Raw genomic sequence first — 27,127 nt, forward strand, 5'->3', positions numbered from 1 at the left:
GTTCCCTGTTCTCTCTGTCCTGTGATCCTTGCAGTAGACTCTTCCCTTGTTGCTCTGTTTCCTCCAAGGAAATCCAGCAGAGCAGGCTTTTCTCTGACACAAAATAATGCCATACTTTGCTGGGGATGAATGCCTACCCCCCCAAAAAAATGCACCTTTGTCAGTAGTATTTACATTTTGTGATGCTTAGACCTCATCCTTTTTGCATTCTCATATTACTACTCTATTTTGTATAGCAGCTCATCTGTACATATCTCTTTTTATCCAAGGCTTTCACAGTGTGCTTACAAATTGTAATGAATTCAGCTACATAACATCCCTAAAGAAAATGTAAGTTTTACCATCAATGGACTTTTCTTCCAAAGGCTTCTCTGGCTAAGTGAGCAGTCAAGTATGGATAGATAATCTAGTACTCATGGTTTTATTTCTGAGCATCTCAGCCTTGCATTTCCTGACATGATCCTACACTGAATTTAGTTAAAAAGAAAAAGGAGCCATTGTTTTAACAAGAGTAACGGCGTGTCCCTGGGAAGTGGAGGGGGCCTTTGAGCAGAGTGCCTGGTCTCCTGCCCTTCTGGGCATCCTGGATTCCTCGCTGTGCTCTACATAACAGAGGGAGATGCAGCTATTCTGAGTGGCCTCAAGGATGATCTGGAATCATATCTGTTCTGAATAACTCAGGGGGCCTCTGAAAGATGCACAATGATGCTTTTATTGAATTAGACCAGACCTTGGAGCTGCATCTCTCATAAACATGAAGATTTCATGGGAGATGCACAAATAAACTTGCTCATACATTTTACTTAGTCATGAATGAGGTATTTAGTACATGTTCGGATGATTTATAGGCTTGCTGGGCAATTCTTATTTTATTTCTAAGGTGAGAAATTAGCAAAATCATCTTATAGTCTTGTCAATACAGAACTTCAAACAAATAAGAACTGCAAAGCCTGAGATCAACTCAGATCCGAAGGCCTCTCTACTGTGTGTTTCTTTAAAACTTGGTCAGGAGTGTCTATGAGAGAAGCAAAACAAAACACACAGTAGCAATGGATTTTTGTTTATTTTATGCAGAAAGAGCTGCAACCATGAATGTTAAATGCCAAGGGCATTGACAGTTGTCCCTCGGGACACTGCACACAGAACTTAAAGGAGTCACATGTGAACAGTCACACTGTGCTTTTTTTCTTTAATATTACTGGCATTTGAATTTGAATCTACAAGTATACACTTATTTTTTATTTAATTTTTAATTGCCTGTTTACAAAACCATTATAGGGTATGTCTGCATTTAGTACAGGAATCTGTTTTACAATTAGGCAGCTGTGTGTAATTTTTTTCATTATGGATGTAGTTTTTGGAAAACTACCTGTTCTCTCCTGCTCAGGCTGCTAGCAGACTGCAGGAAGCACAGCAGAAAGGGAATCAGAGGTTACCTAGACAGGTCCAGAGGGAGGATTTCTGCATTTTTTACATCCTGATAGCCAGAAATGGTATATGTAGATAGTTGGAATTGCTCCTTAAGAAATCAGAGCTGAAGCAAATGCTTAAATTTCCCTCAGCAATGTAGGCAGGGTTGTGACAAAAACATCAATATATAAATCCCAGAGATCTCTGAGTGGGATGGTCAGGGAGCATCCCCAGGGCCTGCCGCCCTATGGCCCCTTTTTCCTGGGAACATCGGTCACTCCTGCTTATCTCACCCTCTCCCCACTCACCCAGCCCCGCCTGGAATCTGGAATGAGTTTTCTGTGAGTTAAGATGCATTTAAGTGAGGAAAGAAATACACAGAGCTTGATGAGCTCCCATTTGAGACAATGTAATGAAGATCTTGGAGGGAAACTTCCCTTGGTTACCATTTCAATTTAGCTATTTACTTGCTTGACATTTAGATGCCCTGGAGATAGGTGAGTCTGTTCACTTCAAATTATCCCACTTGACTTTGCTCCCTTAGGTATCTTTCTGCTCTGGACCTTGTTCCAACTTGAAGAAGGCATGAGCTATTCTCCTTTTCACCTCTGGGTAATTTCCCCCTCTGCACAAAGCTGACACTCATTATGACAGTGCATGCCCCGTGGCCACCAGGAGTAGGGGTCATTTTCATCTTGATCAGTGACCAGAATAATTAGGGCCCTAGCTGAGAGTTTCCTGTTCAGCCTTTCCTCTCCCCAGAGACACAAATCACTGCCTGTGTCTGAGCCAACCAAAGGTGGGGGAAACAATCACACAGGGATAACTAGAGACAGAAACCTTCCAATATATCTGCCAGTATATCAATATAAAAGACAATCTGGCTATTGATAAGCAAACAATACTGAATAACTGACAAATCACAGGGATATGTTCTTAGAAGGGGTAGAGAATGAAAAGGGAGCTAAGCTTTAATAAAATACCCTCACCCGAACCTAAAATGATTGTTTTTTGCTTGTCTGCAAAGCAAAGATTGTAACACCTGTCCCACTTGCCTGGTGCATGGAGGAGTTGTGAAGTAGCACTTAGAGCATCTGGGAGGGTCCTGAACACATCACATGCTTGTGACAAGTTTTGGCTTTCCTCATTTTCTCTCCTTTATCTAGTATAAAGTGGCAGGTAACGGGCCATTCAGTAATGACAAGACTGCAATGCCCCACACTCTGGATGTCACCCCTCTTTCACCATGACTGTCTCCCGTCTTGTGATCATGTATGGGAGAGAAAGTATTGTGCTAGATGCTCTAACACAGCTTCTTGAGTTCTCATTGCAGCCCTAAAGCATACCTATCACACTTTGCTGGGAGGGATGTTTTGTGTTCAGTGTCCTAAGCTGTGGAACCTTGTTCTGTGCAAGTCAGACCCTCTGGACATGTTTTCCTTTGTATAAGTTGTGACACTTTATTCAACTAAGGGGCTGAGGCAGGAGACAGGAGGGTGACAATGGAAAAAGACAGTCTGTGGTGTGGTCAGGGGAAGAGCTGGGTGGGAGGGCAAGTGCCCTTCTTGTGGGTTCAGCACTGGTGACTCCAAAACAGTAATTGCAAATTCCTGGGCTCTGTTTTCAGGGGGTGCTCGTTCCCAGGGGGAATTTACTGAAGATTTGCAACATTTAGTAACGCAGGCTGATCAGTTTCAGAACTGCTGCTCTGCGGCTGCCAGCTGGTGGGGTGGCTGTGTTCAAGCGTACCCACTTTAATGTTGTTTCAGTGTATTTTGTTTTGTTTTCCATTACAGAACAGTGATCTCCCTTACCGCTCAGTAAAACTGTTCAGTGTTCCTTAACAGTCCTCAGGTTATATTTGTGCATTTCCCACTTTTTCCAGTCATTAGAAAAAAGGGCATCTACCCCAGTGGACTGCGTGCATGGGCGAATGCACAGTAACTCACATCATCACCCTACAGGGGTCTGGGGTGGCTGTGTTATCCAGCTGAAATGAATTCCTTTGCAGCACAGGGAATTCTGCAGTTTCATTACTTTATCAGAGTACCTACTTAATCAGATAGCTTAATTTGCATACCAGTAGCACCTTCTGACCACCGGTAAGGAATATGACATGTTCAAGGTTGATTACCTGCAGATGTTGAAGAGTGGTTGACAGAGATGTGGCTGCATCTATGGGAGAGGCTGGTCCCAGGGCAACAGGCTGGAAGCATGCTGATGCTTTTTACTCTGTTGCATTTCTGTACATGTGGTACCCGTGTTAATGATACTTCCTGCTTCAAGAGAGATTAAAGATGACAGAGAAAGATTGTGAAACGCAAAAAGAAAAAGTATCTTCAGTACATTCTTTACAACTTTGATACTAAGAATACAGGACATTTAGCAGTTTCTCAGAGATTTAAACAGATTCATATAAAACTTCAAATGGAGAACCTTTAAGTTAAAATGATCAGCTAAATGCCAACACCTAATTTCTGACTTCTTTGGGCAATTATTATAAAATTACAGGCAGTTGCAGAGTCATGTTCCTTGGGACTATTAGTTAACCCTCAGCTAGAACCCAGAAGGACTTAGAATTCATCAAACATTAGGTGGAACCTTTGCACAAATCAGTAGAAGTAGGCGGGAGGTGTTGGGTGGTGATCAACCTTGTTATTAAAGACAAAGAAAGACTGAAAATTGTCACAGGTTGGAAGACACTAAGGAGACAAGGTGACTAAATGTAATGTGGGATCCTGGAACAGAAAAAGGGAGTGAGTGGAAAAACTGGAGACATCAAAATAAAGTTTGTCGTTTTGGGACCGTTGTACCAGCATTAATAGCTTAGGTTTGATCAAAATACCATGGTGATGTCAGATATTAACATTAGGACACATTGAGTAAAAAGTAGACAGGAATTCCCTATCCCATCTTTGCAACTCGTTTGTAAATCTGAAATTATTTCAAAATAAAAAGTTTAAAAATGCATTACAGAACCACCAGAGTTGTGGCGTGTTTAAGATGTGGATCAAAGGAAAAGACATTGTGCTTGTGGTTGAGAGGCAATTTTGGAATTTTGGAATAAAGATGGCAGGAAATGAGGAAATCTTAGAAAGAATTTGAGTGTTAAAGAATTTGTATGCTTTACATTTTGCTAAGGGTTATACATGTCATGCAGGTAACAGAGGACAATAGTGAAGCAACACATGTGCCCACTTGCTAGTGTCACCTCCACACCCTGATGTAAGTGCTCCACCTCCATTTTCCTTTGAGCTGTCTTGTAACCCTGTCACACACCGCCTGACGTGTACTTGGTGGTAACAGCTTTTGTAAACAGGACAGGGATGTTAGTAAGAGCCCCTAATCAAAAGATAATAAATGTTGTCTAAAGTGTCAGACCTTATTATGACAGCCTCAAATTAGATGTCAGGACAATGGGGAATAATTTGTGTGTGTGTGTGTGTGTGTGTGTGGTATGCGGGCCTCTCACTGTTGTGGCCTCTCTCGCTGCGGAGCACAGGCTCCAGACCTGCAGACTCAGCGGCCATGGCTCACGGGCCCAGCCGCTCCACGGCATGTGGGATCTTCCCAGACCGGGGCACGAACCCGTATCCCCTGCATCGGCAGGCGGACTCTCAACCCCTGCGCCACCAGGGAAGCCCGGGGAATAATGTTTTTAAAGCTAGTATTTTGTGTTAGGGACTATTTACATGACACTGTGTTTTCTAGACACGGATAATCAGCAAAATATCAGTTCCAGAATGCATTTCAAACCTATTTCCCAATTTTTATATTGCATAATCATTTAGATTCAGCAAATTTAATATGACATCTACATCCAAATTCAAAACTCATGTTTCTGTTAAACTAGAAGAACAAAATATATCAATACTACATTCACAGGTATCCCTTATTCTTCGGTTTCTCACAGGCACTGGAGAAAACAAAGCACAGTAATTTCCACTCTGCAGCTATTGTCTTGAATACCTGAGAAACTCCTCCTCATTCACTTCCTCTGGGTTCTCTCTCACCCTCCTCGCTGCCTTTCTAGAACTCTCCCTCCCTGCACAGAAATCACTTTCACCTCCACCCCTCCCATATTACTTTTCAAATTGTTCTGTGAAATGTCTGCTTCTCCTATGAGTCTGGAAGCACCTTGAGTGTAGGGCTATGCCATAGCCATCTTTGTTATCCCAACATTCAACATTATACTTCCTCATGCTGGGAATCCAGAATTAAGGTATTCTAGCTTTATTTTCCTTTATGTCCAACAAAGGGCAAGTCATGCATTGAAGCCAATAAAGACACTAGTTCCAAGCACTGATGTAATGGCATGGTGTTTAGTTGTCCACCTATTACATTAAGCAATTTCACTTAGCGGGACACCCCAATACCAGAGAGTCAGGGGTTATGAACTAAGAAACAAAACAATTAATATAGGCTTCATCCATTTACATTTAACCTGTGTTTTTATTTTGTGTTTGTGTGTGTGTGTGTGAGTGTGTTTGTATAATTATGAAGCATTATATAATGCAGAATTTGAAACTATGATTTTCATAAATCTTATTTATGATCCCATTCTTACAGGTTAATATAGATTTCAAAGATTTCTCTGTCTTTACCGGTTTTCTTATTTTTATTCCCACAAAAAGGAGCTGGTGGCTGGTCTCCCCTTGTGTCAAATAAATACCAGTGGCTGCAGATTGACCTTGGAGAAAGAATGGAGGTCACAGCTGTGGCCACCCAGGGAGGATACGGGAGCTCCGACTGGGTGACCAGCTACCTCCTCATGTTCAGCGATGGCGGAAGGAACTGGAAGCAATACCGACGAGAGGAGAGCATCTGGGTATGTGCTTTACTGAAAAGCAGTCTGTCGGAGTATGAATTATACCAGTTACTGCATGTTGCTCCCCATCTGTCAGATCAAGTATAGAAACAGAGCCTCCTCAGTTACCTGAAAATGTTTCCACTGAATGTAAGCCACATGTGACATTCCAGAATACACCAGAATACACCGTCCATGGCTAACTTATGAAATAAGTAAAAGTAAAACAATTTTATAATGTAGCAAAATACTGAAAATGTCTTCCCATTATTCCTTTAAATGGTGTGAAGTCTAAGGAATAAATAAGTCACGTACAACTGATTTTATTTTTGTTTTATAACAAACACAATAGTTTATATTGCCTCAGCATTTTTTTTTTTTTTTTTTTTTTTTTTTTGCGGTACGCGGGCATCTCACTGTTGTGGCCTCTCCCGTTGCGGAGCACAGGCTCCGGACGTGCAGGCTCAGCAACCATGGCTCACGGGCCCAGCTGCTCCGTGGCATGTGGGATCTTCCCGGACCCGTGTCCCCTGCATCGGCAGGTGGACTCTCAACCACTGTGCCACCAGGGAAGCCCATGCCTCAGCATTTTTAAATAAAGCAAATTCATTTTCTCTATGCCCTCTGATAAAATGAAATTTCTGAAAGACCCTGAACATGTAAAAATAGATGTAATGGAGAGTCTCTCTGTGGAGGACTTGTATGAGAGATGTGTTGAGTTCCTGCTCCAACAGGAACTTGGGCACCATGTGGCCCCTTGTAATTTATGGACAATAGATCCCTAGGATTCTTTGGAAGCATAACTATTTTACATCAGTGACATAGTTTCTACTTTTGATTACATATCCATGCTTCTTTGAGAAGAATTAAATTTTGTTTGCTTAACTTTTTGAATATTAAAATATATGTAATTTATTATATATTTAGCATTTCATATCTTTAAATCACAGTGTACTCTGAATGAGAAGCTCTAAAAGTAGAGTGTTGTAAAGGTCTGCAGCAGGTTTGCAATTGGCTGATGGGGTGTGGCCTGAAGAAGATTCATCAGGTGGAGAAGAAATTACTTTTTTCTTATTATTAAAAATATAATTTAGATGGTTGCCAAGAGCCGGGGGAAGGGAGGAATGGACTCTAAGTGCTTTAATGGAGACAAAATTTCAGTCTGAGAAGATGAAAAAGTTCTTGAGATGGAGGGTGGTGATGTTTGCACAGCAATGTGAACGTTAATGCCCAGAACTGTACACTTAAAAGTGACTAAAATGCTAAAGTTTTTGTTATGTATATCTTACCACAATAAAAAATACCCAGTGTATTTTCCATTTAATTTAGGCTAAGAATGTTGTATAACTTAAAAAAAATTTTTTCTTAATTCAGGGTAAGAAGAAAATTGTCAGCTAAAAAGCCATTAGGTCTTAGCACATAGCTTATCTATAAAACAGGCAACAAAATGATAATATTCGTTGGGTAACAAACTGCCCTCATTTGAATTTCCTTAGAACTCTGTAACTTATTATTATTATAACTTAATAGATTGTGGTCTACTTAATTTCTTATCCCTGGAGCTTTTATTAGTCAGTCAATAAATGTTGATGCAAATTGAATCAAGAAAAACTAGTTAGTTGTCTCATACTAGATAAAAGAACAAAGTGGGAGGGGATATGTGAGTGTTTTTCGGGCTGGCTGACCTAAGGTTTCCAAACAAGTAGTTGCCATGTGTATGATCAGAAGCAGATATTAATGTTTTGCTCCTTCTAAGAACACCAAGTCCAAAGCAGCGTTAAGGTCAATATTGCTTAAGTAACTTAAAGCTTAATGAAACATCTTCTTACATAGAGAACATTTGTTCAAAATTAAATATTATTTTTCAAAATTAGTTAACTAATAGTTAATGCCTACTTATCCTTCATTGTATTAATTAAGGTTCATATTTTTGCCCTGCTCCAATCCCATCTGATTGAGCAACTCTAAAAATTCTTGTTTTTAGTTAAGCAGGTTGGAGAGGAATCATATGTACGCATCGCCATCTGCTGATTTCTTTAAAGGTCAGGCACCCTTGGGGAAGTAGGGTCAAGAATATAGTGGCATTATTAATCCTAGATCATGCAGGTGAGGAAAGAAGTGGACCCCTCAATCCTATCCATCCTGTCACACGGTAAACATGGGTAAAGTGGCCTGCCTTACACTCCTGCTGAGCTTGCACCCCTCCCTGTGTCCCCAGCACTTCATGGTGCCTGGGGCCGAGCACGTTGGTAAATGTTTGCTGAATTAAAACGAATGAGTGGGGGCTTCCCTGGTGGCGCAGTGGTTGAGAGTCCGCCTGCCGATGCAGGGGACGCAGGTTCGTGCCCCGGTCTGGGAGGATCCCACATGCCGCGGAGCGGCTGGGCCCGTGAGCCATGGCCGCTGAGCCTGCGCGTCCGGAGCCTGTGCTCCGCAACGGGAGAGGCAACAGCGGTGAGAGGCCCCAGCGGTGAGAGGCCCGCGTACAGCAAAAAAAAAAAAAAAAAAAAAAAAAAAACGAATGAGTGGAATCTACGTTCTGGTAGGATGCCTTCCTTAGCTCCCTGCTCTGTGCTTCTCTGTAGCCCTTGGTCTCAGCTTAGGGATCCTTGAAGCTCCAGTGCAGGTGTTTGCTCCTCTCACATTTTGAGCTCCTTTAGGAAAAGGGCTCATCCTCACATCTTCCGCGTGCACCACCATGGGTTCAGTGAATTCATCTCCTAATCTGGGCCCGACTATACACACTGGCATTGACAGCAGTAAATCACACTAGTTGATGATTCTGACATTATACTCACGGTTTCTTTAAAAAGATTGGGCTGGTTTGGCTGCTTTCCAGACCTCTCACAAGATGTCAGCTGCTCTTAAACATCAACCGTACACCTTACCAGAGGTTCTACTCCTTCTTCAGGCGGTTGTTTTAGATATGAATTGCTGGTGTTAACTTGAGAATGAAGTTAAGATTTTAAAAAATTTCCTTGAGGTATTATACTCTTCATTAGTGAAAGTAATATGCTTATTCATGGTGTCATTTACTTAATTTCCTATCACTGCTTTAAATAATTTTCATGGGGCCTCCCTGGTGGCACAGTGGTTGAGAGTCCGCCTGCCGATGCAGGGGACACGGGTTCGTGCCCCGGTCCGGGAAGATCCCACATGCCGCGGAGCGGCTGGGCCCGTGAGCCATGGCCGCTGAGCCTGCGCATCCGGAGCCTGTGCTCCGCAACGGGAGAGGCCACAACAGTGAGAGGCCCACGTACCGCAAAAAAAAAAAAAAAAAAAAAAAAATTTCATGGATTTAGTGACCTAATACAAGACAGAGTTTTTATGTCATAGTTCTGTAGGTCTAAAGTACAGTAGACCTGGCTGGGTTCTCTGCTTAGGGCATTTTTCCTGGAGGCTCTGGGGAAGACTTGTCCTTCAAGGTATCTGGAGATTCCCAAAACCTTCCCCAGGTTCCATGATTTGCTGGGAGGATTCACAGGACCAGTGTGTAGTCATACAGCTATGATTTAGCACAGTGAAAGGACACAGAGCAAAATGAGCAAAGGAAGAGGGTGCATGGGGTGAAGTCTATAGGAAATCAGGCCCAAGTTTCTACAGTCCTCTCCCAGGGAAGTCATATGGGACTAGCTTAATCCCCCAGCAGTGAGTTATAGCAACCCACATGGAATATTACCAACTAGGGGAGCTCATGTACTGGGGGCTGGTCATGTAGGCACCCTCTGCCTTGCATGTAACAAAATTCCAGACTTCCAGAAGGAACACTGGTATTTTATTTATTTATTTATTTTTGCGGTACGCGGTCCTCTCACTGTTGTGGCCTCTCCTGTGGCAGAGCACAGGCTCTGGACGCGCAGGTGCAAGCTCAGTGGCCATGGCTCACGGGCCCAGCCACTCCGTGGCACGTGGGATCTTCCCGGACCGGGGCACAAACCCACGTCCCCTGCATCGGCAGGCGGACTCTCAACCACTGCGCCACCAGGGAAGCCCAGAAGGCAGGTATTGAGTATGAACCACACTGTTTGAACAAACATTAGGCACAGTAAGCCACCTTTATCATTAGAGTCTTGGGAATGGGCCAGCCTTACAAGCAGGCCTTTCAGAGGGCAGCAGTCAGGACTGCCCTCCTGATGCTTCTGCATACACACGCACTCGCTTCCTTGTGGGTGTAGGACTGAGACACTGATCTCCTGTAGGCTGTCAGCTGGGGGCTGGTCTTTGCTCCTAGAGGTTTCCCACATCCCTTATGCTTTCTGTGTGGCCTGTTCTTGCAGCAGTGGGTCAAGTCCCTTTCATCTTTTTTTTTTTTTTTTTTTTTTGCGGTACGTGGGCCTCTCACTGCTGTGGCCTCTCCCGTTGCGGAGCACAGGCTCCGGACGCGCAGGCTCAGCGGCCATGTCTCACAGGCCCAGCCGCTCCGCGGCATGTGGGATCTTCCCGGACCAGGGCACGAACCCTTGTCCCCTGCATTGGCAGGTGGACTCTCAACAACTGAGCCACCAGGGAAGCCCCCCTTTCATATTTAAATCACTCTTTGTTCTTGTTCTCCTTCTGCCACATCTCTGATTTCCTCTTCTTCTAGTTGGAGAAAGTCCTCTACTTTAAGGGGGCTCATGTGGTTAGACTGGATCGACTTGGGTAATCCAAGACAGTCTTCCTAACCATAATGCCATCTGCAGAGTCCCTTTTGCCATGCAAAGTAACATATTCACAGTTCCTTTCTTTAGGGCCTGGACATCTTTGAGGCCTTTCTGCCCACCCCACTGTATTTATACATCTCTGATTTTTTTTTCTTTCTGTATTTGGTATCCTTTCCTAGCAAACACATTTCTCATTGGATCTGAAGATGTTTTCCAGAGTCATATGAAGTCACGTTGCAGGGGTATCTGAGCACCTGCTCTCAGTTGGTGTGTCACAGGTGTCCCCCCTGAGAGCCTGCTGCCCCGCCATCACTAGTGTAGCTCTCACCCACAGCAGGGTCCCCAGCTTGTGGCCTCGCTGATGTAACCTTGACCCCCAGCAAGGAAGACCGTGTATTGGCTTTCTTCTCAGGAAGCCTCCTACTTTTATAAGAAAGTCCAAATCAAGCACTCCTTCTCTGGCCTTAAAAGTTTTGTGGATATTCTCCCTGTCGTAATTTTTTAAAATGACTTTTCTTGTTCTTCTGGGTCGATCTGCTGTCTGTGCTAACTTTGTCCACTAATACATGTTAACTCTTTCCAAATTCCGAAAACTCTGAGAAAAAGGTCTATCCTAATGCCTTACCGAAAATGAACATGAGATGATAATAAGACAAAAGGTCTTTACTTATGTTACTTTGGGCAAGTTGTCCATATGCTTTGCCACATGTTTGTCATGGAATATTAATTAATATGTGAAATGCAATGTATACCTCTCTAAATTCTCAAAATTATAAAATTGAGACATGGCTGGCCACAAAGTCTTTGACTAAAGGATTTGAGGACTGCAGGTCCAGTTACTGAAGGTTAATTATCCAAATTGATTTTCTTAAAAAAAAGAAATTATGTTCTTCACTGGTGTTATGTTCCACTTTAATATTTTTTCTTAGTGAGTGACTGCTTCCATGGCTGAACTGGATTTCTATGTGAAAATAACCAAATAAATTAAACAAATACTCAGATCTGTGAAATACGTTCCAAAAGGGTTTTATTTAAATGGAAATATAGGAATGTGTCTTACATGACAGAAAAGGCATCACCATCTCTCACCAAGGGATGCACTATATCTCAGGACATACAAACTCTTTTGATGTGCAGAGTAAATGTCCTCACTTGAAATGTAGTGGAAGAAGTATCACTGTTCGAGCAAGTTTAGAAGGGGTGCATTTCCTATACGATGTGAACAGTCATGGTTTATATCAGTCATTTAGTAAACCAGGTGGCTTGACCAAGCTTGATGCTAAACATCCATAGGACTTAGAAGATGAGTTTGCAACTTCAGCCCAACTAAATCAGAAAATAGCCAGAGTCTTAGGACACTGAGGATCATAGAACAGCATTGAAGTGAGCAATGCAACAGATCAGTGATCACTGACAAAGTTCACTAATGTTTATTTTCTACTGTTTCCCTGAGAATATGTGAGCAAACACTTACATCAATCTACTGTGACTCTTAGATTCATTATAAGAATTTTGTGGGGCAGCGCTTGTGAACCAGCATTCTTACCTGCAAGCTAATGTGAGCTCTGAGCTCCCTGGGGGCCTCTGGACCAGGCTGGGGAGAGGTGTGGGCTCCAACCACTGTCCTGCTCTGAGTCTGGGTCTGTGAGCCTCCCTGGTGGGCAGGAGAGGTCCGTGAGTGGGCAGTCTAGAGCGCTGGCAGTATTCTAGAGGGGTGTTGGGGCAGCTCCATCACTACCCTCCTGGGCACCTATTGTCTTCTTGGGACCCTATAGCAAGCCTTGTCCTTCCCAGGCCACCTGCCTGCCCTGACTCTGTGTCTTCTCCCTCCCCGTTCCAGTTGTTTGGGAACAATGGGCTGACTCTATGAGAGCCAGGCCAATACTCACCTCTCCTCTCGGGAGACCATGGCTAATGGCGTCCACTGCAATGGTGACCTCTGTTGAGGCTCATCTGGCCCAGGGACCACTGGGTCCCTGTTGACCATGGGGACCTTTCCTCCTGCAATTCCTGGGTGTTTTTTCTTCTGTTTTATCAATACTTTGTCTTCATTCTCATCTCCTTACTATTTCTCCCTCTTCTCCTCTATCCTTCTATTCTTTCCTTGTCTATTTTTTTCACCTATCATTAAATATTTTTCTCCTTATTTCTCTCTTCTCTCTCCATTTTCCCCTGTATCCCTCTTCTATCTGTATTGTTACAAATTCTAGAAAATCAGCTTGAATCAGTCTAGGTAATTTGGGAATCCGACCACACAGAGAAGGGAGGACTCAGCTGGGTCTCTGGCATGTGTGTAACTAAGAGGCAGCCCTGCCCTGTGCCTTCTGTGGATTAGCTCTGGCATTCGTTTTCCTATATTGGTTCAAAAATCTGAGGACATGCTCGGATTTACTTGGCTCTGGCTGAGGGGAATCTCAGATCTCACCACCTGTGAAGAGCTGATCTGATCAGGACGGCTCCCAGCCCACCCTACACTTAGCACCGAAGCCCCTGGATTGGTGGGTGGGGCCATGTAAAGACTTTATGTCCACCCTAATGGGGGCACTTAGAAGGGAGGGATGCTGAGAGGGCCATATTATCAAATTTCCTGTTCCTTGTCTCTCTCTCTCTCTCTTTCACTCTCCCTCCATGACCTTTTGCTTTCTTTTCTATTTCTCTGCTTTCCTCTTCTTATACATCTATCTTTCTACTCCTCGCCTTCCCTTTTTCTCTGTGAATTAAAGGACCTAGATTGCCATGAGTCCTGCTACTCAACATGTAACCTACGGACCAGCAGCATCACCTGGGATCTTGATACAAATATGGAATCTCAGCCCCCACCCCAACCTATTGAATAGAATCTGCATTTTAACAAGATGAGCAGGTGATTCCAGTCCAAGCTAGACTGTGAGAAACACTGGCTGGGATGAACCAAGTCCCATCTTTGGCGGGAATTGTTTTGCCCCTTAACTATCCTCCAGCTGCCTGGATCAGAGGGGACTGTGCCCCCTGCTCAAGGATGCAGCTTATCCCACACACGTGTTAGCCTGAACAGGTGATGCTTTCTGTAACAGAACCTCAGGAACCTTGCTCCGGTGCCCTTTGACTGCAGGACACCCTCTTTCTCCCTGATAGTCACCAACCTAGGGGGATGGAGCCCAGGTATTTTCTCATTGTTATCAGTGAATAGCAATCAAGTTGTTAAAGTTAGTCTTATCTTTGAGAACTATAATATTTCCTGAATCTCTATACTCTGCATTCTTTAGGAGTTTATTCTTCATATTAAAAACTCATCAGAACTCTAATTCAGAAGTTATATCCTTTATGAATTTAAGATGGAAATTGTTATTCAAAATGCATTGAATGAAACCTAGAATTTAAGTGGATTTTTCTTCCTATGCAGGCCCTTTGTGTGAAAAAGGCATTCTTCTAAGAAAGGACCGGCAAAATATATTTGAGAAAAATAAGAAAAGAAATTACTTGAAATAAACATAAGTTCTAGTATAAATAATTCTATTTAATAGATTTCTTTCACCTTGAAAAAATAGGTAGCAGTATGTCCTTAAATGAATATAAGATAGACATAGCAAATCGTTTGAAACTTTGTTCTTCTTTAGATCATTTCCAACCTAGAACACCAAGTAGACTAATTAATGAGGCTAATTAATATTGTATTGAAAGATTCACAACGATCTCACAGTGTTCTAAGAGAGCAACAAAGGTGACCCCAAATTTGCAGGGCAGAAAAAAGACAGGGAAATACTGGGGTTGGGATGGGGACCGTTTGTTATACCTGCACCACTTCATTTATTTAAGAGAAAGAGCCGATGCACATATGGCAAAATATTTACCTTGTTAAAATAAATCTAGATTATCAGTACATGTATATCTGTTTTGGGGGGATGTTTGAAATATTGCATAATCAAATTAATAAAGAATATTGGATTCAGGTTTAAAAGAATTATGTTTACTTGGTATAAATAGAAAGATCATATGACTGTGTAGTTTCAAAATAAAGAGGGATAAGAACCGTGTCAAATCATAATAAGAAAAACTGGACTCAGAGATAAGGAGGGTTTGTATGTAAGGAAGCAGACACTCTGCTAAGTGTGACGCTCTCTTGGTATAAGGAGCGAAAATTCTCTTGACAGAGATTCCTGCTAATTCAGTCATTTAAATATAGGTTGGTTTATTTCAGGTCTAGGTTAATATATTTATTGCTAATGAGTTGATGACTCAACAGAACCAAGCCCCACATCAGGTAGGACGTTGCAAAGAAGGGTCTGCAGAGTGTGCCTTGGCTGTCTGGGGCTTGTGCCAGCTCCAGGCTTGCCGATTTCAAGTTTGGCTCTGAGACTGGGTGGTTTTGGTCAGAGTAGGAGCAGCATTTCAATGATTCTGTATCGGTCTCTTCCATGTACTTGGCCTTGTCAGGTACACAGCCCTCTCCTTCCTAACCATTCACCTCATTACGTCAAGCGCATCAATCCCCGAGGCAGTGACTTTGTACCATGGACAGTCTTGTTGATTACACTTACCATTGTAGACCACAGTTGAATTTTCTGTACATGTCTCCCCCTCCTGGGCTCTGAGAGCCATTAGGTCAGGGATTAATCTCCTCAGAGGGCCAGGCCTATTACAGATTCTCAATAAGGAGTTGTTAGATTGAGTTAAGGAAAAGTTGCTGTTCTCAAACAGACCTCAACCCAGGTGGTTAGTTAAGTTAAAACTTAGGGGCTTCCCTGGTAGCGCAGTGGTTGAGAATCCACCTGCCGATGCAGGGGACACAGGTTCGTGCCTCGGTCCGGGAGGATCCCACATGCCACAGAGTGGCTGGGCCCGTGAGCCATGGCCGCTGAGCCTGTGCGTCTGGAGCCTGTGCTCCGCAATGGGAGAGGCCACAACAGTGAGAGGCCTGTGTACTGCAAAAAAAAAAAAAAAACTTAGCCAACTGTGTGATGCTGCTTGTGTGATGGGAGGCTTTCAGTGCCAAGCCTAAGTGTAACAAGAGGCTTAACACTTTTCCCCACAAAGTTGTACAAGGAAGATGCCCTACTGAACCCAAGAGAGAGGTGGTTCCATTTGCCCTTCATTGCAGGTCTCAGTGACAATAGAGATAAAAGCTGGATTTGGTCTGTCGAAAACTCTCAGAGCAGCTGAAAAGGTTGAGGCAGAGAAGTGAATGAGACATCTGAGCTGCTACCACAAAGTAATGGATGGGTCCCTGGAAACCCAGGATCCAGTAACATCTGCCTCTTGCCAGGGCCAGCTGCATTCGGTGGGTGTGGAGCCTCCTTCCATCCATTTGTCGATTACAGTCCTTCCCAACCTGAAAACCTTCACTCAAATCCCCTTTACTCTGTACTAAAATTGTGTAGACACTCCCTTCTTTTTCTACTCCTAGTATTTCTCATTTTTATTTCTCAAGTATTACGTTTCTTTTGCCATATTTATTCACCTCATGCTTATTTCACCTCAATTCTGGCATCAGGGACTAGAGCGTGTTTATCCCGATATCCTCTGTACCTACTTTATTGCTTTGCAAAAGTAACGATTTTGCTCATTTGAATTGCCACGTGTTATCAGGTTGGGAGGGAGGGATGTGGTGGTGAGTCGAATTTTAAATATGCAGCAGAATAAATAGCAACTCTTGAGACATCTTACAAATTACAGTTTTACTTTTCACAGAATGAAGTAGTTGCAGAAGTGGTGTTATTAGAGATATATGGAAATTAGGATATATTTTATGAAAAAGGTAAATCTTAAACAGTAATATGAACAGAGCATGGCAGAGTTGTGAGGGAAATAGCTTTATGAGTAGAATTTTTTGTTCATTTGGGAGGTGGCAAAAATATTGTTTTTAATCAAGAAACGTAAATGATGGAAAAAGTGAATTTTTACAAAAAAAGGTGCTCCGGCAGCAGACGCATTGAAAGGAAGTGTTGCTGAGCCAAGTTTTAGGAAGGTGGAAGGCAGGACAGCTCAGGAAGCATCTCACCAGGATTTCATGGAAATTCTTCCTTGTGACTGCAGTTTTGGCAGCTTAGCTTTATAGGATGTTGTACTAATCGTGGGTCTCATAGGGAACGACAGTCAAAGTCTACAAATTCTACAATTTTCCCACATAATGTAAATGTACAGAATGCACAGATATGGTATGTACTTCAGGCTATTCATGGGTGATTTCCTGAGTCTGTTGTTTTGACATAAAAGACTCAAGTGGTTTGGTACCAAACTAATTGGGATCTTGAGAAAATGGCCCACAGCAGAGGTGGAGTGTTTAGAGCACTGCTGTGTTCATAGACCTTGATAACTCCTATGGTTTCTGTACTCTGCAGTCCTATGCCACTTAACAGTTAGATCAATTTTCTGCCTTTGATGCAGACCACATTTTATAAATTTGTATAGACAAAAGTAATGATGAAATTTTAAAATTTTGCAAAAGAGGAAAACAGGCTTTGAGTACTTTTTTAATATTAATATCGCAGTCTCAAAACTCTGAGATGTTGAGAATTTCTGATCAACACACCTCAAACTTTTTCAGAGTAGTTAAGATTAGGGCAGCAGTTGAGAAGCTGGATGCTGTTCAAGCATGTTTAAGGGTCTCAGACAGAGAGAAATATTGGTTTAGACCAGGGGCCAGCCAACTTTCTCTATAAAGGGACAGATAATAAATATTTTTGGTTTTGTAGGCTATGCAGTCTCTGTTGTAACTGCTCAACTCTGCTGTTGTGTGAAAGTAGCCAGAAGCAATATGTAAATGAATGAGTGTGGCAGTGTTCCAATAAAACTTTATTTAAAAAGCCACACAGCCAGCTGGTTCTGGGTTTAGGTTGCTTACCCCTGGTCTAGTCTACTTTGTATCAATTTAAGGTACAATGTATGGATCCAGTATGAAGAAATAAAAATTACAACATCAGTGTGACACAATGTAACCTCTCACACTTGAACTGCACAAAACCTTTGCTAATACTCTTGCTTAGGACAGTCCTTTTCAAATTGTGTCCTAGAAAAACTTTCTTTTCATTTTAAATGTATGCATGTAATTTGATGTCTTTCAGAATAAGATATAAATAGTACACATCTGATCTATGATATTATTACATAGCATTTAGAATAAAACTAAGGTTAAAAAGAATCAATTTAGGGCTTCCCTGGTGGCGCAGTGGTTGAGAGTCTGCCTGCCGATGCAGGGGACACGGGTTCGTGCCCCGGTCCAGGAAGATCCCACATGCCGCAGAGCGGCTGGGCCCGTGAGCCATGGCCGCTGAGCCTGCGCGTCCGGAGCCTGTGCTCCACGGCGGGAGAGGCCACAGCAGTGAGAGGCCCGCGTACAACAAAAAAAATAAATAAATAAAAATAAAAAAAAGAATGAATTTAAAGAAAAATATTAAACCAATAAGAAGTGTTATACTGAGTACTTAGTGAGTGCCTGACACTGCTTCATGTGCTTTATACATATTTATTAAACACATCCTCACAACAGCCCTCTTATGCTCAGTTTACAGAAAAGGACACTGAGGCATGAAAAGTTCAAGTTCACTATCCTCAAATCACAGAACTAGTTAGTGATGTAACAAGGATTTGAACCCCAGCTGTCTGGCTGCAGGGCCCACACTCAAACCACCTTACCACAGTACAGAGGATTCATGTTGGAGATGAATAAAGTGATGATACAGGATGGGGATCCTCTTCCTTAGGGCATGGGAAGCAAGCACTCTCAGACAGTGCTGGTAGGAGCATAAAATGGCATTAGATGGGTATATGCCCAAAGTATATACCCAAAGAGGGATCTTGAAGAGATGTTTGTACACCCGTGTTTATCACAGCGTTATGCACGTCCTTGGAGGACAATTTCTATAAACTTAAGTGTTCAAAAGCACCCACTATTTAGAGCGCTGAAGATGACAGCGCAAAAGGAGCAGTGCTTTTAAGTCCTGTCAGTGTATCGTCTACACCAAGTAAAAATTCCACTTCTAGGAGTTAGTCCCACAGGAACACTCAGAGGTGCACAGAAAATGCCTGTGAGAAGACTAAGTGCATTGTTCACAGTCAAGGTCCAGTTTTCTGTCAATAGGTGAACACAAATAAATTATGATACTCCATTTTATGGAATAATATAATATTATGTGGAATTCATTCCTTTGAAAACAATGAGGTTATTTAATTAATTGATCTATTTATTTGAGGTAACATTGGTTTAAAACATTATTTAAGTTTCATGTGTACAAGGTTATCAAATACATTTATTCATAATAAGAGATTTAAGAAACATTTTTTTTTTACAGCTAGGAAAAGGGATGTATTTATTGTGCTTCCATTAGAAATTTCCAAGATGAACATATACGTATATGTGCATGTAAATATATATAGACTATTTCTGGAAGCATACAAGATAAATTAGTAATAACATTTCTCATTCTGGGTAAAGATATGCCATGAGTATGCAATGAATGGTATTTTTAAATGACATGCGTATATTGCTGTTCAATTCAATACCAGGTTTTGAAAGGATTAGAGGAAAAAAACAAAGGAAATACAAAATAGCTTTTTAATTGTGGTAAAAAAGAATAACATTAAATTTACCATCCTTACCATTTTTAAGTGTACGGTTCAGTGGTGTTAAGTATATTCACATTGTTGTGGAATAGATCTCTAGATCTTTCTCATCTTGTAAAACAAGCTTAAACCCACTAAACACAAATTTCCCTCCCCATCCCCTCAGCCCTTGGCAACCATCTCTCTACTATCTATTTCATTGATTTTGACTACCTTAGATACTTCATATTTGTGGAATCATACAGTATTTGTCCTTTTGTGATGGTTTATTTCAAGTAGCATAATGTCCTTGAGTATCCATATTATAGCACATGACAGAATTTCCTTCTTTTTAGGGCTGCATAATACTCTATTGTATGTATATACCAGATTTGGTTTTTCAGTTGCTATGGTCTGAATGTTTGTATCCCACCAGAATTCATATGTTGAAATCCTAACCCTTTAAGGTGATAGAATTAGTAGGTAGGGGGTTTTGGGAAGCGACTAAGTCTTCCACTAAGAAAGGGCTTAGTGGCTCATAAAGAGGCTCCAGAGAGATCCCTACCTGATTCCAACCTGAGAGAATGCAACAAAAGTCTGAGACCCAGAAGAGGGCTCTCACCCAAACTTACTGGCACCCTGATCTCAGACTGTCAGCCTCTAGAACTGTGAGCAATACATTTCTATTGTTTATAAACCACCCAGTCTGTGGTATTTTGTTATATCAACTTGAATGGACTAAGAGATCTATTCATCCATCTATGGACAATTGGGTTGTTTGTACCTGTTGGCTATTGTGAATAATGCTGTGATAAACATGGGTGTACAAATATCCCTTCAAGATCCAGATTTCAGTTGTTTTGGACATATACCTGGCAGAGGAATTGCTGGAGCTTATGCTAATTCTATTTTTACTTTTTTTTGAGGAAGCTTCATATTGTTTTTTATAGTGGCTGCACCATTTTGCATTTCCACAAGGGTTCCAATTTCTCTGCATCCTCCCCTAAAGAGTGTTTTTATTTGGTTCTCTTACCCACTGAAATACCCTCAAGATATGTGGGGAGATGCAATCCACATGGACCCTGAGTGCCTGTGTGCTCTTTCTGGATAGGCTAAGAGTGAAGGCTCTAGCTGCATTTTATCCAGGCCATTCTCAGGGTGTGCTAGAGAAACAGCAGTCCTGAGAGATGAGAGGCCAACCTCCCCCAGACAAGGAGCGGGTCTGCATCTTCTCATTACAAGATCAGTGAATCCCCCAAGCATGGTGCTTGATCCTCTAAAGCAGCCCACTGCCTGCAGCATCATCCATCCTGGACCCTTTGCATTACCTGTAGCACATAGGGAGGTTCATGGGAAACTGAGGCAGTATTCACTAAGCCATGTCTCTACCACGTGAACAGCTTCCAAAATGGTGCCATTTCCCAGATGTCTTTCTGGATGACCATGAACTATACAGTGCTCAGTCTCTCTGTGCTGGTGTTTGGAATGCTTTCAGTTATCGTCTTTTCTCTTTCATGGTGCTTTTGTGCTGATCTTGTTTCCCAAATTATATACTCGACATAAATTATGTCAAATATAAGATCTGTGTACTAACTGTTAGAGGTCAAACCATTTATATGGCCTTTTTATTAAACATAAAAAATATGCTCTTTACTTACTTGAGATTTTCAGCTCAAATTGGGCTTTAGACTTGAGTTTCCCTCATGTAAGTAGATTCTAAGTCATTTGCACGGTGAATATATTCCTAATACAGGCTTTTAGATGATATAGATAAGAATAAGTACTATTTCAACTTAAGGAAAACCTTTTTGGGTGACTTTCTTCTTTTTTAAAAATTAATTTTATTGAAACATAGTTGATTTACAATGTTGTGTTAATTTCTGCCATGCAGCAAAGTGATTCAGTTATGTATATATACACATTCTTTTTCATATTCTTTTCCATTATGTTTTATCACAGGATATTGAATATAGTTCCCTGTGCTATACAGTAGGACCTTGTTGTTTATCCATTCTATATATAACAGTTTACATCTGCTAATACCAAACTCCCAATCCACCTCTCCCGCACCCCTCCTCACTCTTGGCAACTGCAAGTCTGTTCTCTATGTCTGTGAGTCTGTTTCTGTTTCCTAGATAAATTCATTTGCGTTGTATTTTAGATTCCACATATAGGTGATAGCATCTGATATTTCTTTTCCTCCATCTGACTTACTTCACTTAATATGATAATCTCTAGGTCCATCTGTGTTGCTGCAAATGGCATTATTTCATGCTTTTTTATGTCTGAGTAGTATTCCATTGCATATGTGTACCAAATCTTCTTTATCCATTCATCTGTCGATAGACATTTAGGTTGTTTCCATGTCTTGACTATTGTAAATAGTGCTGTAATGAACATTGGGGTACATGTATCTTTTCTAATTACAGTTTTCTCTTGATATATGCCCAGGAGGAGGATTGCAGGATCATATGGCAACTCTATTTTTAGTTTTCTCAGGAACCTCCATACTGTTTTCCATAGTGACTGTACCAGTTTACATTCCCACCAACAGTGTAGGAGGGTTCCCTTTTGTCTATACCCTCTCCAGAATTTGTTATTTGTAGACTTTTTAATGCTGGCTATTCTGACTGTTGTGAGGTGGTACCTCATTGTGGTTTTGATTTGCATTTCTCTGATGATTAGCAGTGCCGAACATCTTTTCATGTGCATGTTGGCCATTTGTTTGTCTTCTTTGGAGAAATATCTATTTAGGTTTTCTGCCCATTTTTCAATTGGGTTTTGTTGTTGTTGTCATTATTGAGTTGTATGAGCTGTTTGTATATTTTGGAAATCAAGCCCTTGTTGGTTGCATCATTTACAAATATTTTCTCCCAGTCCGTATGTTGTCTTTTCATTTTGTTTATAGTTTCCTTTACTGTACAAAAGCTTGTACATTTGATTAAGTCCCATTTGTTTATTTTTGCTTTTATTTCTATTGCCTTGGGACACTGACCTAAGAAAACATAGGTACTATTTACGTCAGAGTATGTTTTGCCTATGTTCTCTTCTAAGAGTTTTATGGTGAGGTGACTTTCTTCTGGCATATAATAGGATAAGCTGTCTCTGAGATTATATTACAGAGGTTTGGATGCATGGACAGGAGTGCATCTGTCTGCCATGCACCCTAAATGCCTACAGGGTGAGCTCCAGACCTGAAGCACATGACTCATCTTCCAGTCATTTTCCCAATTACCCTGTGGTATGCTTGAAACCCTCTGCTTATTTTATTGGCATAATCCACCTTTCACTTTGTCCTTGAGGAGGGATCAGTTAAGAGATAAGGAAGAGCAGTTTTGAAGAAGAGTCAAAGGTCAGGGCATTTTTCTAGAAGGAGCTGTGAGTAAGAACGAAGAAGGGCAGGTGGTGGAAATACCAGAACTTAGCCTCACACTACACCTATGGCCAAGGGAGAGAAGTTCAAAATAAATAATGTTTGATGTGCATCAGACAAATGAAGTTTATTTGGATTTGAACTCCTGTCTTCTCTTCTGTGTTGTTTAATGTTCTTAATCATTCAACCTGAATGGCTTATCTTCCTCTCAGAGCTTTGAACATTTTAATGATTCACTATCCTTCCTTTTTAGAAGAGAGAGAAGAGAAAAATTACTTGAGCAGTGGAAAGAGACCCCTGGGGAGCTCTTGTGTATGCTGCAGCAAACGCTTTATTAGCTAAAGTTCCCACTGATGGAAAATTCAGACATAGGAAAAGCTCCTACATATTGGAAGAAAATTTGAGAGTTACCAAAAAATATCGTCAGAATGGAATGCAAAATTAATGTGGCAACACTTTTTTCATCCATATATCCCCAAGTAATAATAAGTGAAATGGTCAGTGAATTATATCGCCAATAGGTTTTCTATCCTTAGATTAAATAAATAATAAATACAGGAATCACTTATTAAAGGAACCTGACTGTGATATCTAGGGTCTTTGGAAAACCCTCCCCTGTCAAACAGTACAGGGCACCTTTAAACTGAAAGGAATTAAATCTATCCCTGTATTAGTTTCCTAGGGCTGTTGTAACAAAGTACTGGAAAATGAGAGGATTAAAACAACAGAAATTTATTCTCTCATAATTCTGGAGGCTGAAAGTCCAAAATCAATGTCTTGGCAGGACACGGGCAGGGCAAGGGTCTCAGGAGAATCTCTTCCAGGTCATTCTCTTAGTTTATGATGTTGTCAGTAATTCTTGGAGTTCTTTGGCTTGTAGATCATCCTTCCAATCACTGCCTCCAGCGTCATGGGGTGTTCTCCTCTGTGTCTTTATTTCATCTTCCCTCTGTGCATGTCTCTTCTCTTCTTGTAAGGACCCAGCTCATATTGGATTAGGGTCCACTGTCATGACCTCATCTTAACTTGGTGACTTCTGCAAAGACCAGATTTCCAAATAAGTTCACATTCACAGGTTCTGGAGTAAGAACTCCAATATATCTCACCGTGAACAGGACAGTGGCCTGGAAGGACAGAGGTGACTATAGTCAAACGATGCGTATCGTAAAGGAAAAGAGGCACTTTCTCATTTTGTTTGTTGTGCCCACTTTTTGTAAGGGAAGAAGAAGATTAATCTGGAATTGACCAGAAATTGATAAGAAATGCTTCTGGACCCCATGGCAAATGGAATGTGAGAAAATGAGCAAACAGTACTCCTGAGGACTACAAGGAGTGACATCTAGAAAGGGAGGCTGGAGTTTGTGTCAAGGTGAAGGACCGTGGTTGGTATCTAACATTTACTGAGTGTTTATTGTGAGCCAGGCATGGTTATAAGCATTTCAGGTGCATCATATCATTTAATCTTTCTCCATGAGTGTCTTCATTTTACAGACGAAGAAACTGAGGCTCAGAGTTACACAATGGTCAATTTCTGTGTTACTCTGGAATATTCTAACGTATGATTGAAGTAGCCCTTTATTTTCCTGTTTATTATTATTATTAATTACCTGCAGTGAGATAGATTCCCAGAGCACACAGAAGACAGAGAGGATGAGAGGGAGGAAGACTTTACAATGCAATCGTGTTCTTGGTGGGGCAGAGGCGAGTCTGGGTCCCCTTAGGGCTGGGTTTAGGAGGTGAGGGTGTGCCCAAGGGCAGTGGTCAGAAAAGACCTGGAGAACTGCTGACGTCAGGATCCTGAATGGACATCTATGTGATGTGGTTTTGCTGTTGTCCCAGCCCAGGCTGTGGCTCTGTTCTTAGGGGTCTGCCATCTTTGCTCAAGCTTCCACATAGAAACAAAGATGCTGGATTGTTTGGTGCCTCTGTGAATTCTGTCTTCCTACTGGGAGTGAGATGTAGAATAGACACAGATGTTCCTTCGAGGTTTGGAAGCCAGCGATGAGGAGTTCAGCGTTGGACCAAACGCATTCCCTGCTTCATAAAGGGGTGTGGACTTGCTCAGCTCAGGACCTGGGGCGTCTTGGTTCAGGGAAATGAGAGACGGAGCAGTTCTAGGCCAGCCTTTGCTTGTCTGCACTCTTATCTGGACACAACCTCTCTGAGCATCCGTTTTTCCTGAGTCTCTGTCCTTTACTGGTCCTTTCCTCAGTCATAGGAAGCCCTCAAGATGCATCAAGATGTAGATAATTCCCTAAATCAATCTGAACCCAATGCCTTGTCCTCAAGAACTACCTTAGGCCAAGAATCAACCAGGAAAGGAGAGGAAGGATGACAGGAGGATGCAGGGGAGAGGTGCCCAGGTTAGTGTCCTAGCTCGGCTGTCACCTGCAGAACAGAAGCAAGTGGCCTTGATTGTTCACACCTCACTTTACCTGCCTCCAGGTTGGAGCCTGAAGAGCTTGACTGGATTCAGTTCTCTCTATTAAAAAGTTGTTAGGTCATTTTCAAATTTCATTTTAATTTATTTTCTCACTTACACTTGGGTTTTGCTTTCTACTTTTTTCTCCTGATTTTGGCTTTATTACTTTCAAGGGATACTTTTCTTTCAATCACCGTTTTCTTCTTATTAATGCCAGTTTACGTTGTTTGCTAAGGGCTGTTTTTTTTTTACCTTCACTCCTGTTTTGTCTATTTGACAGCCCCCTGAGATGATCTGTTTACTGCACTGTGTTCCCCAAGAAACAGTGGGGAGGCTGCCTGACAGACAGTCTCCTGGGAGACTTTCTGCTACCCATTTTCAGTGGGAAGCAGTTTCAGTCAGAACTGGCTCATCATAGCTGGGTAATATAAGCATCCAAATCACAGAGGGTGGGAGGATGTCGACTCTCCGTGTTTATCTTGATTGAATCATGGGTGTGTAACTTTCCCGTTGTTTTCAGCTCTTGATTTGTATTAATGATTCAGAGTTCATTACCTTAAGGTAAAAAAGTGTCCCTGCTGGCAAGAGCTAGATAAGATTGTGGGCAATTTGAGACTCTTACTGTGTGAAGTTGGTGATGACTATATTCCCTGGTAAGAACTGAGAAATTCTGTCATGTCCTGCCACTGGGTGACACCAAACAAGGTACCGTTGCAATGAGCTTTGTGTCACTGACATGAAATTGAGGATGGGCGTGGTGGCAGCCACCCAGAGTGCCCAGGAAATCTGCAGCCGTGGCTGGGATGCGTAGAGTTTCCCATTACCACAGGGAGTTCATAGGCAGGAAACTTTCTGTTTCTCGTTGTATCAGTCTGGGTCTCATTGCTAACATTCACCTAAATGAAAATGCACTTTTACTTTGTTTACAATTTTATTGAGGTAAAATACACATAACATATAATTTATCCTTTTAAGTATTTTAAGTGGCATTAAGTACATTCACATTGTTGTGTCACTATCACCCCACTATTCATCTTCAGAATTTTTTTGAGAGGTAAAACAACTAATATTTATTGAATGTGTATATTTTTTATACAATTTTTAAAGGTTACACTCCATTTACAGTTATGACAAAATATTGGCTATATTCTTCGTGTCGTACAATACATCCTTGTAGCCTCTCTTACACCCAATAGCTTGTACCTCCCACTCCCCACCCTTTTTTTGCCCCCCTACCCCCTGTAACCACTAGTTTGTTCTCTATATCTGTGAGTCTGCTTCTTTTTTTGTTATATTCACTAGTTTATTACAGGTTTTAGATTCCACATGTAAGTAATATCATACAGTGTTTGTCTTTCTCTGTCTGACTTATTTCATTCAGCACAATGCTCTCCAAGTCCATCCAACAGAACTTCTTTCATCATCCCAAACTGAAACTTGCTACCCTTTAAAAACTAACTCCCCATTTCTTTTCTTTCTCCAGGCACTGGCAATCCCTATTTTACTGGCTTTATAAATTTGAATAGATACCTCATAGAAGTGGAATCATATAATTTTTGTTCTTTTGTAACTAGCTTATTTCACTTAACGTAATGTTTTCAAGGGTCATCCATATTGTGGCATGTGTCAGAATTTCCTTCATTTTAAGGCTGAATAATATTCCACTGTATGTATATCCCAGATTTTTTTAATCCATTCATCTGTTGGTAGATATCTGGATTGTTTCCACCTTTTGGCTATGGTGGATAATGTTGTTGTGAACATGAGTGTACAGATATCTCCTTGAGACCCTTCCTTCAAATTTTTTGGATATATACCCAGAAGTGAAATTGCTGGCTCATATGGTAATTCTATTTTTAATTTTTTGAAGAACTGCCATAACGGTCTTGCAAGTGGCTGCACTGTTTTACATTCCTACCAGCGGTGCATGAAGTTTCCTAATATCCTTGCCGACA

General features: G+C 41.6%; 1 protein-coding gene across 1 annotated transcript in view; it reads left to right on the forward strand.

Moving 5' to 3' along the window:
- LOC307055085 (contactin-associated protein-like 3) overlaps positions 1–27,127 on the forward strand; it is a gene marked incomplete at both ends in the record, with an annotated part of 178,242 nt that overhangs the window by 40,512 nt on the left and 110,603 nt on the right. The window contains one exon of the mRNA XM_079707030.1: positions 6,045–6,238. Within this exon, the coding sequence (XP_079563156.1) occupies positions 6,045–6,238 (194 nt within the window). The remainder of the gene's footprint in view (positions 1–6,044; positions 6,239–27,127) is intronic.

This window comes from Hyperoodon ampullatus, assembly GCF_949752795.1.
Source record: "Hyperoodon ampullatus genome assembly, chromosome: 6".
Lineage (NCBI taxonomy): Eukaryota > Metazoa > Chordata > Mammalia > Artiodactyla > Ziphiidae > Hyperoodon > Hyperoodon ampullatus.